Source organism: Fonticula alba (genome assembly GCF_000388065.1).
Source record: "Fonticula alba strain ATCC 38817 unplaced genomic scaffold supercont2.2, whole genome shotgun sequence".
Taxonomy (NCBI): Eukaryota; order Rotosphaerida; family Fonticulaceae; genus Fonticula; species Fonticula alba.
Genome location: NW_009242972.1, coordinates 3,713,992 through 3,726,179, shown reverse-complemented (window position 1 = coordinate 3,726,179; position 12,188 = coordinate 3,713,992). Strand labels below are relative to the sequence as shown.

Genomic DNA, 12,188 nt, shown 5'->3' with positions numbered 1-12,188 from the left:
CGCCTCGCCACCTGCCCGCCTCGACTGCCTATTTTTCTCCCTCTTCTTCTCTCTCTCTCTCTCTCTCCACCTGGTGTGTGGCGGCTGTAGAGGCGCCGCGCGTGTTCGCTTGCACATATCGACTCCAGAGGGGACCCAAGGGCTTGTCTCTGCCCGGCATTCCGTGTGTGTGTGCCTTGAATTTTTGATGGGTGTGCTCTCGTTCGCTGCCGCCCCTCCTCTCCTGCATTAGACGAGCGAAAGAAGCCGCCCCCCCTCCTCCCTCCCCCCTCTTTCGGCTCTCTCCCTCCCCCCTCCCTGCCCTTCTCCTCTCCTCGAGACTTTCCTCCTCTGGAGCTTGCGTGCCGATGGGCCTGCCTCCGCTCCCACTGGTCAGACCCTGCATTCTCTCGTTTTCTCCCCTCCTCCCCCTTGCTTCGCACCTCCCCTGAGCTCCTCGCTCCCGCTCTCTTCCCCCCTCCCGATGGTGAACCAGGCTGCCAGTGGCTCAGCCGGCGGTAGGGTGCCACGTGGCGTCCAACAGACCGGGCGTACACAGGCGCACGGCGGCGGCGGCGGCGGCGGCAACGGTGGTAGCGGCGGCGGCGGCGGCGGCAGCAGCGGCGGCGGCGGCGGAGGAGGAGGAGGCAGCGGCGGCGGCGGTCCTTCCAGTCGCCAGAGCACAAGTGCCTTTTCTGGTGGCTCCGCGCCTGCCGGCCACCTGGCGCGCCCTGGCAGCAGCAGTAGCAGCAGCAGCAGCAGCAGCAGCAACAGCAGCTCCGGTAGCAGCAGCGGCAGCACCCACGCCGGCGGTCTATCTCATCGCGGCAGCAACTGCAGTCCCCTTCCCGGCGGTGCCCAGGCTTCCGGCCCCACCTCCGGCACTTCCTCCAATCGATCCGGGGTCGGAACCGCCCGGTCGCCTGGCCTTCCTGCTCAGTACCATCGAGCCGGCGGCCATGGCGGCGGGCCCGGCAGCGGCTCCGGCCCATGCTCGGACACCGATTATCTGAACTTTGTCGCGCCGAGGCCGGCGCTGCCGGCTGCCTCCGGCACACCGGGCGCTGGCACCTTTGCCGGTATCCCCCCGGTGGCCGTTCCCTTGGGCCAGCATCCGCAGCATCCGCAGCACCACTCGCACATGGCTCCCCTGGTGGGTGGCCCCTCGCGATCCGGAGGAGGCGCGGGCCATTCTCACCATCATCCCCATCATGCTCCCTTCTCGCACTCAGCTCCAAACCCCTCGGGCCGGAATGCCCCCGCGAGTGGGCCTGGTGCCGGTGCCTTTTCTCGCGCCACCGGAGCTCCTCCGGGTTTCACCACTGGCACTGGCGGTGGCGGTGGCGGTGGCGGTGGTAGTGCCGTTCCGCTGCTGGCTCCGCCAGGGCCTGGCCAGCCTGGCGCCGATGTCGGAGGCACCGGAGGCAGCCAATACCACCCCCCGCTGGGGGACGTCTTCCCCCGGGGCCCCTCTTCGCAACAGTGTACGTGCCTCTCTCCCCCTCCCCGTCTCCCCCCCCCCTCTCTCTCTCTCCCACTCTCTCTGCCCATCATTTGTGGCTGTCCATTCCTCGACCACCCCCTCATGGGTCCCGCTCTCCTGCCTCTGCTCCCGAACACCGGGTCCTGACCTGTGGCCTTCCACACAGCCGCGCACCAGCGCCACCACCATGGCAAGTCCTCCGGGCCTGGCCACCCATCCCCCAGTGGACACCATGTCCCCGGGGGCGGGGCCCCCTCGCATGGCCCCAAGCGCCGGAACCTCCGCCGTCAGCAGTCTTCTCTCTCATCGGCCGCGCCCGGCGGGGGATCACATGCGCATGCCGGCTTCCCGCAAACCGGTGGTCCATTGGCGTCCACGACCTTGTCCCATGTTTCTCCTTCGGCCAGTGATCGTTCTCGCGGCGGCGGCGGCGGCGGCGGCGGCGGCAGCAACAATCCCAACTCCTCGAAGGGCCGCTCGGCCGGAGGGCGCGACCATGCGTCGCAGGGTGGCGGGAACCACGGTGCCGGCTTCCGGTCCGGGCGTGGGGCTGCCGCCCCCGGTGGGGCATCGAGTCGCGCTTCCTCGACCGGTCGTCAGCCCTATGGCGGCGGCGGCGGCGGCGGCGGCGGCGGGGGTCATCCCGCCCCCTCAGCCTCGACCGCGCATCCGGGCTCGCAGCTCGGTCAGACAACTGCCACCGTCGATGCAGGCTCCTCCGCCGCAGCACTGGTGGCCTTCCATCCTACTCAAACTGCCCGGCCCACGGCGGCCCTCGGCGGTTCACTTCCACATGTGGTCCTCCGAGAACGGGCCGATCTGGCCGGCTCGCTGTCGCGTTCAGGCACTTCACCGATCACCCCGGCCCAAGATCCCTCCGGCCGGGAGGCCACGCCATCGCCTTCCTGCTCAAACATGACCGCTCCGGCCGCCATCGCCACCACCACCGCCGCCGCCATGGCCAGCGTCGCATCCGCCTCATCTCATCGGCAGCCAGCAGCTCTCCCGGGCCCGGTGGCATCGGTGCATCGTCCTGCCGCCCTCTCGGCGGTGGATGACCTCGGGGATTTGACGATGGGCGTGGGCTCCGCCGCGACCGCCGGTCCCTCATCCATGGGCCAGTCACATTCGGCGACGGGCACCCCGGCGCTGGCCGTGCCGGCTGCCGTGTCCCGTACTGCATCCCCCGGCTCCTTTCCTTCCTCTTCCACTTCCCCGGGCGTCGGTGGGGCTTCATCGGCGAGCTCGATGGCTGCTACGTCAGTAGCTCCCACCACCATCGCCACCACCACCACCACCACCACCGCCGCCGCCGCCGCCACGGCATCCATTTCCAGTGCCACCGCACCATCAGCAGCAGCCGGAGCAGCACCAACTTCAACGGCGCCAGCCTCAGCAGCATCAGCCTCCTCATCCTCATCAGCGTCAGCGGCGGCGGCGTCAGCGGCAGCGGCGGCAGCAGCCGCCTCTTCCAACTCCTCCTCCTCATTTACGTCCCTCAGCACTCGGTTCTCCTCACCGGCCAAGCTGAGCGGGAATGTGCACAGCCTATACAAGGACCAGAATGGCTGTCGCTTCCTTCAGAAGATCCTCGAGGATGAGGTCCTCTCCGTGACCTCGACCAATGACACTGCCGGCGCGTCTGCCTCCGGCCCCTCCGCTTCGCCTCCGGACGATGGGGCCCATGGCGGGCTCGATGGGGCTGCCAGCGGCGCCGGGAGCTTCCTCGACGTGATCTTCGAGGAGGTGTTCGGGTCCATCCTGGAACTCATGAGCGACCCCTTCGGGAACTACCTGTGCCAGAAGCTCTTCCAATTTTGCTCGCCCACTCAGCGCACTGAGCTCGTTCGTCAGGCCGCCCCGGGCTTGGTGACGGTCTCCCTCAATATGCACGGGACACGCTCGGTTCAGCGGCTGATCAACCATCTGGATAACGACGAGCAGGTGCGCACGCAGGCACCCCTGCCTTCCCTCGCCTGCCTTCTCCCCTGCTCGAATCGTTGTGGCATCCTCTCTTGGTGTGCACCGCACCCCCCCCCCCCTCTCTCTCTCTCTGACTCTCCATCATGCAGATGCAACTGGTTATCGCGGCCCTCAGCGACAGCGTGGTCCCCCTGATCCAAGACCTGAATGGGAACCACGTCATCCAGCGCTGTCTGGAATGCCTTCCCTCGCCGCAGAATCAGTTCATCTACGACGCCGTGACCTCCAACTGCATGGCGGTCGCCTCGCATCGCCATGGCTGCTGCGTCCTCCAGCGGTGCATTGACTCTGCTAGCCCCAGCCAGCTCGTGCGTTGCCCATCGCCGGGCGGTGCCAGGGAGGAGGGCTCTCCTCCTCGCATGCCCCTCTCTTCCCTGCTTTTGCTCGCGTGCCGAGGGCCCCTTGCCCACTCGATTTCCACTGCCCTTTTCTTGCCTCGCTCGGTCCCGCATATACTTACCTCCTCCTCTCCCCCCCCCCCCCCCGTTGCTTCGGTTTCCCCGCAGGCCCAATTGGCGGAAAAGATTGTCGAAAATGCCCTCCCCCTGGTCAAGGACCCCTACGGGAACTATGTTGTGTCGTACATTCTGTGCCCGGAATCGCCGAAGCGCATCCCCCAGCCGCGTGGCCCTGGCGGCGGGCCGCCCCCCTCGCAGATGGACCTGGATTTCCACGCGGACCTGCCTCCGGCGGCATCCATGCTCAATGCCAACTCCCCGGCCATGGACCCGGTCTTCCGCCGGAACATGATCAACACCCTGTCGCGCATCTACGTGGACCACTTCATCACGCTGTCCTGCCAGAAGTTCAGCTCAAATGTCATCGAGGAGTGCGTGCGCCGGTGTGAGCCGGCCATCCAGCGGCACTTCATCAGCTTCCTCACGGACGTCAAGTGCCTGCAGAAGCTCATCGAGGACCAATTCGGCAACTATGTGCTGCAGACGTGCCTCGATGTGGCGGCTCCGGACCAGCGCCGGGAGGTGGCCGAGCGCATTCGCAGTCTCCAGCCCAACATCCGGCACTTGCCCTACTTCAAGCGCTTCCAATCCAAGGTGGCCACCATTTTGGACTCGCTGCTGGCAGCCGATGCGGCAGCGGCGGCCGCCACAGCGGCGGCCCTCCCGCCGGCAGCCGCCGCATCGACCGGGGCAATTGCGCTGGCCACTGCTGCGCCTGCCGGCGTCCCGACGACCCGCCGGTCGAAGGGGCTCCCCTCGCCAATGGTGACGGCCAGCTCGTCGCCCGCCTCGGCATCCGCCTCCTTGGAGCACCTTGGCTCGGATTCCGACCGGCTGCTGTCCACCCGATCGCTGGGGTCCTCCTCATCCGAGGAGCTGGGCGGTGATGGGACCACGCCGGTGTCCAGCTCCGAGGCTCTTACGCCGGCCGGCGTGACATCGGTCCAGACCCCGGGCATCGACTCGGCATCCTTGGGCCCGGTATCAGCCCTGACTCTTCCCGGGGATTCGTTGCCGGCGGGGATGCTGGCAATTGGCGCGGGGCCAAGCACTGCCATGGCTACCCTGACCAATGGCCAGGATGCCGTGGCTTTGTCAATCCCCACATCGCCGTCGCTTCCTGGGAGTTCCTACGACCGGAATGATCCCTCGGCCCCGCGGTCGGCCATCCTCGCGGCCCCGGCCACGGCACTGCCCTCATCGTTTGCCTTTTCGACGACGGCCGCCGGGTCGGTGGCCGGGGACTTTTCGTCGTCCCCGGTGACCCGGACCGCCGGGCTGCCTCGTGGATCTGCGCCCGGCGCTTTGGGCGACCGGGCCATGGCCGCCATGGCCGATGATTTCCATCACTCCTCTCGCCACCAGTCGGCAGGGGGATTCCTCTCCGCGCCGGCCTTCGCACCCGGGGCCATTGTCGATTCCATGACCTCGGGCAGCGGGGGACACTACTCGCATCATCACCATCATCATCATGAGCAGCACGCGTCGTATCAGCCCGCCGGGGCGCACTCGCACCCTTCGCATCACCATGTCGGCCATCAGCAGCAGCAGCAGCAGCAGCAACAGCAGGCGGCCGCGGCGGGGCATCGCTCGGCCTCACGCCAGGCGCCCTCTCACCACTCCTACCAGCCTCCTCACCCGTCGGCTCCGGTGCCGGCGCCGACGTCGGCCACCGGGCTGTCACCTCACCATCACTCCTCCCAGCACCCTGCCAGCCAGCACACATACCAGCCATCGCAAACCGCGCACATGCGCAGCCACTCGGCCCTGGGGATTGAGCTTGGCGCGCATCACCACCACCATCACCACCACCACCATGCCCACCAGCAGCAGTCGCATGGGCTGCTGTCTGGCGGTGTGCCCGGGGCCGCTCTCAGCCAGCGCATCCAATCCCTGTCGCTGTCCGGCATGAGCCCCTTCCCTGGGCCGGGTGGTAGCAGCTCTTCGGCGGCGGCAGCGGTAGCCGCGGCGACGGCCGCGGCCGCGGCCGCGGCCGCCGTGCCCTCCTTTTCCCCCTCCTCGGTCCTCCTGTCGCCGATTTCCTCGCTGGCGGCCGCCGGGTCGACCGGGGCACTGCCCATTTCCGCCTCGGCTCCGGCCTCGGCTGTTGGCTCGAAGTCCACTTCCCCTTCGAGCTCCTTCTCCTCGCCGGCCTTGCTGGCTCTCGGGGTGGACCCCATGGTGGCGGGTGGGCATTTGCCACCGCCTCTGGGTCGCTCCGGGATCGGGCTCACCTCGGACTCTGCCGGTGGCATTCCTCCGACCGGGGGGGCCATGTCGGCCGGGGCCCGGCCCATGTCGGCCGGCGCGTCTGCCAGTGGTGGGTCTGCCTCGGGCTCGGACTTGCACTTGTCCTTCGGGAAGTTGTCCTTGGATGCGCTGTCGCCCTTGTCGCCTCCCTCCTCGTCTTCGTCCTCCATCGGCGGTAGTGGCGGCGTCTCGGGCGTTGCTTCCTTGGACATGCTCAATGGGGCTGGCGGCGGGGGCAGCACGGGTGGCAGCAGCAGCAGCAGCAGCAGCAGCAGCAGCAGCGCCGTCGGCGGCGGCCACATGGCCACCAGCCAGGTTTCCTACTTCGGCCACCCCCACCAGCACCACACTTCGCCGGCTCATTATCATCATCATCATCACCATGGCCATTCGGCGGTCGGGCTGATGTCTGGCGCTGGCTCCTTCCAGCATTACTCGCATGTTGGGGCACACGAGGGGTACTTTGATGTACTTGGTGGGCCTGGTGGGACCTCATCGTCGGCGGCTGCTGCGGCTGCTGCGGCTGCTGCCGCTGCTGCTGCGGCGGCGGCAGCATCCACCACCACCACCACCACATCGGCCTCTGCTCCCGGCGCGCTCTTCCACAGCTCCGGACTGCCAGCCCTTCAGACAGTCGGTGCCCCGGGGTCGCGTCCTCACGATCACTCTCTTCATTTGTATCATCATCATCAGCAACACCACACCCAGCAGCAGCATCAACAGCAGCAGCAGCAGCAGCAGCAGCAGCAGCAGCAGCAGCCACAGTCGGCACCAGGATCCTATCATCCCCACCACCTCCACTATCCCCATCTCCATTCGCAGGGCACCTCGGCCACCGGTCTTTCGCATGTCTTCAGCGTGGCACCCGTCACCGGGGAGACTTCTTCTCGGCGGGGCTCCTCCCCGGAGTTGCGTCCGCAGGCCTCCACCACGGCGAGCCACCACCACCACCATCACCTGCCACCATCCCATCACCCTCATTATCCGCACTCTTTGCATACGTATGCCAGCGCGGCCGATCTGGCCGGGACCAATACGGCTCCCTCTTCGCCGGCTGGCGGGCTGTCTCTCAGCCCGGATGGCATGGGCTCGATGTCGGCGGCTGCGGCGGCCACGGCGGCTGCGGCGGCTGCGGCAACCGCCAACAGCGGCAACAGCAGCAGCAGCAGCAGCGCCAGCAACAACAGCAACAACGGCAGCAGCAGCCGGAGCGGCGGCAGCAGCCCTGTGCATCTGCTCGCATCCATGCGGCAGCCCGGCACCGGAGGTGGGGATTCCCCTGCCTCCGTGGGATCTGCCTCGGACCTTGAGAGCTCGGCCACGGCCCCGGTATCGTTGCCTCTGGGCGGAGGCGGCAGCCTCCATGAGGACCAACGTCGGCTCCCGACCGATGGGGCTGCCGCATTTGGCGAGTCGCTGGGGTTGTCCGGTTCACCGATGACAAGCACGTCGGGGTTCCTGACGGCCGCGGCGGCTGCCAGTTCCAGCGGCAGCAATGGTGCCCTCACCTCTTCCTCGTCGTTGGTTCGCTCGCACTCAACCCCCTCATCGCTGGCTCTCTCGCACCCGGCGGTTCTGGGAAGCGCCAGCGCCGATCTTTCGGCTGCCGGAGCCGGCGGCGCCACCGGAAATGTGTCTCCACTGGCCAGTTCGCCTCCGGTCCCCTGGTCACTGGGTGGCTCAATCGGCGCCGACTTCAAGGCAACGTCGGATCTTGCGTCGACAGTCAGCCAGGCCGCGGCCCTGCATCATCATCCCCACCTGACTGGTTCGTTTCATGCTACTGCTGCTGTTGCTGTGTGTGTGTGTCTGGGGGGGGGGGAGGGCACAGCCAGTCGGCGGTCTTTTCCAAGCTCATGCCCCATCGCACTTTGTGTTTGGGAATGTGGTTGTCTCCTTCTCTGACGTTTTCCTCCTCTTCCGCTTTCGTTCTTCATCTCATTTTAAACACCCCGCACAGACTACCACCTGCGGCAGCACATGAGAGAAGGCTCCTTTGGTGCTGGCTCCTCCGCTGCCGCCTCGCCAAGCGTATCTCTTCTCACCGGAGCGGCGGGCGTCCCTTCGGGCACCCCCTTCTCCGGCCCCTCTTTCCCTTCGGCTCTCGGTGCGTGTGTTTTTTTTTTCTCCTTTTCCTGCTGTTTGCCTCTCCTTTCAACATGCGGCTGCTCATTGGCTTGCGCATCGCTTGTTTCCTCTCTGTTCCCCACCCCACCCTCCCTCTCTCGTTCTGACCGCGGTTCCCACATTGCACAGGCACTTCCCCGTCCTTCATGCTCCCAATGTCAGTGGCCGGATCCGGAATGCATGCCCCCAGCGCCAGCATCTCTCCTCTGTCGTCGATGTTTTCGACCGTCGGCTTGAGCGCTGCCGCCGAGCCGTACTATCACCATCCGGCTGTGGGCCATGATCCCACGGCTGGCTCGGCTCTGGGCCATGGCTTCCACCAAGCCCATGCGCACCACCACCACCACCACCACCACCCTTCTCACCACCCCCATGGCGCTGGTGGTGGCGGCAACGGCAGCGGCGCCGGCGCCGGCGACGGTGACAGCAGTGGCAGTAGCGGCAACAGTAGCCACAGTCTTGGTACTGTGGTCCATGCGTCTCCGCTGCTTGGTGGCTCCACTGGACACCATGCTCATCTGATGCCCAGCTTTGTCCACTCTGGTGGCGGTATGTGCTTCTTTCTAGCCTTCCTCCCTCTCTCCCCCCCCCTTTGCGGCTCTCCTTCTTGTGCCTCCTTAGCATGTGGTTGCCTCCTGCGCCCGTGGCTGCCGATGTGTTGCCCGTGCAACAATGTGGCCTGCCCTCTCCTTCTAACCCTCCGCCGTCTGTGTTTGTTTTCATCTTTCGGTGTTTCCCCCCCCCCCCCACCATGGCAACACCCTTAGCTCTTGGCACCAACGCCCTGTTCGCCTCGGGCGGTGGCAGCTCGGTGGCTGGGAGTGCCCCATCGACGACCGTGCCTGCTTCGTCACGTTTTGCTCTCGACACCAGTGTGGGAAATCTGGTCCCCCCGGCCAAGCTGGCCATCTCCCACGCCGGCAACGACTGAGCGTGTGTCGCATTTGACACCGAGAGAGAGAGCGAGAGAGAGAGAGAGAGAGCGAGAGATTAAGAGAAAGAGAGAGGGCTGGTATCTGGGCGTAAAAACCTCCCTGGGGTGGTGCACGCATCTTCCCAGAAAAAAAAATGTTTTATTAGCTTTTGTACAATTATTTCCTTCCCCCCCCCCCCTCCTATTGCACCGCGCACAGGCCAGACAAAGAGAGTGACCTCTCGCCGTGCGGTGGGATCTTCGCGCACAGCGGGTCCCCTCCCCTCTTTTCTTTTGATTCCTCGCTCCTCCTCCTCCCCCCCCTCCCCCCTCCCGCCTGCGCTTCAGGCTCTGTCTCCCTATTCCCCCCCCGGAAAGAGGACCAGATGCTCTTCCCAAAGAAGGGCAGGGCAAAAGGCTCCTTGTAGATTAATATTCCATCGAATACACACTTTCTTCTCGTCCCTCTCAATATGATATCCCGGCTGGGCTCGCATCGCGGAGCGGGAGAGGCCGTCCATGAAGAAAGGGACACAGGGGACTGTCCCCAGGAAAGGGGGTGGCGAAAGCCGGGCAAGGGCGCATCGAAGGTTTGTTTCTTTATTGTGGAAATGCCAATGGGCATATCGCCGCAGCAGCGGGGGAAGGCTATCCTCCGGGTGGCACGCACGCGCCCGTTGCGAGGTTCCCCCTCCGTCACGACTTTGTCGATGAGGTGGACAGGCGCTGACGGAGCTGCTGCAGCTCCTTATTGAGGAGGTCATTCTGTGCCACGGCACGTTGGAAGTTCTGGTGCGAGGCCCGGGGGGAGGAGGCGCCGAGGGCAAGGTACGTGTGTGAGTCGCATGCGTTTTTGAGAGGGTGGGGATGCGGGAAAATAGCCCCACCAAGACACGGAGGGTCTCTCTGTGGGCCGAAGGGGGGCGCACCGTTTCGGCTTCGATCTGCTGCTTGCGCGAGGCATTCAGCAGGTCTTGTGCCTGATACAGGCGATTGCGTAGATCGTCCACCTCCCCGGCCACGTCGGCCGTGGTGTCGGCATGGGCCCCGGCGACCGAGTCATCGAACTGTCGCAGGCGCTCGGAGAGCTCCATCACCCGCATCAGCAGAGACGAGCGCTGATCATGCAGGAAGCGAATCATGTCGGCCTGCCGGTCGACGATGCTGTCATCTGGCGCGGAGCTAGGCCCGGCGGTGGCAGCACTGCCGGTGCAAGGGTGGGTGGAGTGGGGGCAGGCCAGCGAGGCAGGGAGGGAGGGAGGCAGAGAGAGAGAGGGGGGGGGGGCAAAACGAGAGGAGATCCACGGTCAGAGGAGGCCGCGCGGCAAGCGGGCAGGGCAGGGCAGGGCAGGCAGGGGCAGGAGCAAGCAGCACGTACCCGGAGCCGGGGCCAACATTCTTCGACATGAAGGAGGGGAGCATCAAGTCAGCCGTGGCGTCAGGCGCCGCACGCTGGCGGCGGAACCACTCAGTCCGGACTGATGGCCGGAGGGGGGCGGCAGCGGCGACGGGGGTACCGGGTCAGGCAAGTCCACAGGTCAGAGCGGGGCCCCATGCTCAGAGGCACGTAGGAAAGAGGGGAGAAGGCATGATGGTGACATACACAAGAGGACCAGCAGGGCCACAACCGAAAGACCGGCCTCCGCCACGGTCAGCGCCCGGATATACACCATCGGCCACTCCTCCGACAGAAGAGCACCGATGGGCGAGGCAGTGGAGTCGGCGGCGGCGGCGGCTACCGTCGCAGCTACCAGGCTCCCAGCCTCTGGAGGCGGGGGGGTAGCCGACGGCGCCGGGACCGAAAAGGCATACAGAAGCAGGAGGCTGGCACAGCCAAAGGCATAGAGGATGGTCGGCACCCGGGAGAGGGCATTTGTCGAGCGGAAGAACCGGAGGTAGCCTGAAAACAATGTGGACATAAGTGTGTGTGTGTGTGTGTGTGCGTGTGTGTGTGTGTGTATGTGCGAGGATTGGGTCGACAGGGCCCGGGGAATGGCAGGTAAGTAGGGCGGCCAGGCAGATGCATCTGTTGCGACCAGGCCGAGAAAGGACGCACCCTGAGACCGGGCATTCCGGAAGAGGTAGCGATTGATCTGGTCGAGCAGGACCACCGCCAGGGTGATGATCAGCTGCAGGGCCACACGCGAGCGGAACAGCGCACTGTAGATGGTATCACCGGCGGAGGCCAGCACGCCGCTCGCAGCCTCCGGAATGTAGCCACCAATGTGCAGCGGGGCCGGGAACCAGGACTCCGGGTCGAAGGGCTCCACGAAGATGGCCGCAATATGGACCGACTGGCCGGGGGAGGGAGAGGGGGGGGGGAGGGAAAGGCACAGCGGCGCGTGAGAACGACAAGCAGGGCAGGGGGGAGAGGGAGGGGGGCATATCAATACCCAAAAGGGGGCCAGGCATGTGCTCGCACCAGGAGCGCCAGTTCCAGCAGGATGAAGATCATGTTCGGGATCGGGCTGAAGGGAGTCCCGTCATCGAACGTCACGTTGCCCGGCGTGCCGGATGGGTGCTGGTCGCGCCGCGTGCTTCCCATGACGCCATACAGCTGCTGAGTCGGCGGGGGGACATCCAACGACGAGGGGACCACGGGCGGCTTGGCGCTAAGCCAGGGGGAGGCGCCCGACGCTCCGGGGGCCTGGGAGGCGCCGGCGCCCGCGCCGGCACCCGTGCCCGAGAGACCCATCTGCGCGGGGCTCGTGTGGCTGTTGGCCAGGAGCCCGTCCATGTCACTGGACTCGTCATAGTCGGACCCGTCGGCCTGGTAGAGCGAAGAGTAGTAGGAGGACGGCAGGTGCGGGAGATAGCTGGGGTAGTTGCCCTCATGGCCCTGCACATCGCGGTGGCCGAGGACGGGAGGGAGCAGCAAGCAGGGGCCGGGTTAGAGGAGCATGGCCATGACCGTGCAAAGCAGCCGCCCGGCAAGACACAAGGGCGACCGGCCCAGTGGGAGAAATGGGAAAAAAGGGAATGCGCCCCGCCCCCC

General features: G+C 66.2%; 2 protein-coding genes across 2 annotated transcripts in view; one reads left to right on the top strand and one right to left on the bottom strand.

Annotated features, from left to right (window-relative positions):
* Positions 1-463: 463 nt before the first annotated feature.
* H696_01768 (hypothetical protein) lies at positions 464-9,256 on the top strand (the record flags this gene model as incomplete). The annotated part of the gene is made up of 7 exons (XM_009495677.1): positions 464-1,463; positions 1,629-3,406; positions 3,535-3,753; positions 3,952-7,921; positions 8,114-8,260; positions 8,410-8,829; positions 9,048-9,256. 7 exons carry the CDS (start codon positions 464-466, stop codon positions 9,209-9,211), a joined length of 7,698 nt encoding a protein of 2,565 aa, XP_009493952.1. The 3' UTR covers positions 9,212-9,256.
* A 521-nt stretch (positions 9,257-9,777) lies between these two features.
* H696_01767 (hypothetical protein) overlaps positions 9,778-12,188 on the bottom strand; it is a gene marked incomplete at its 5' end in the record, with an annotated part of 3,374 nt that continues 963 nt past the window's right edge. The window contains 6 exons of the mRNA XM_009495676.1: positions 9,778-9,982; positions 10,123-10,396; positions 10,572-10,671; positions 10,797-11,093; positions 11,250-11,487; positions 11,616-12,032. Coding sequence (XP_009493951.1) covers positions 9,890-9,982; positions 10,123-10,396; positions 10,572-10,671; positions 10,797-11,093; positions 11,250-11,487; positions 11,616-12,032 — 1,419 coding nt within the window. The 3' untranslated portion in view covers positions 9,778-9,889. The remainder of the gene's footprint in view (positions 9,983-10,122; positions 10,397-10,571; positions 10,672-10,796; positions 11,094-11,249; positions 11,488-11,615; positions 12,033-12,188) is intronic.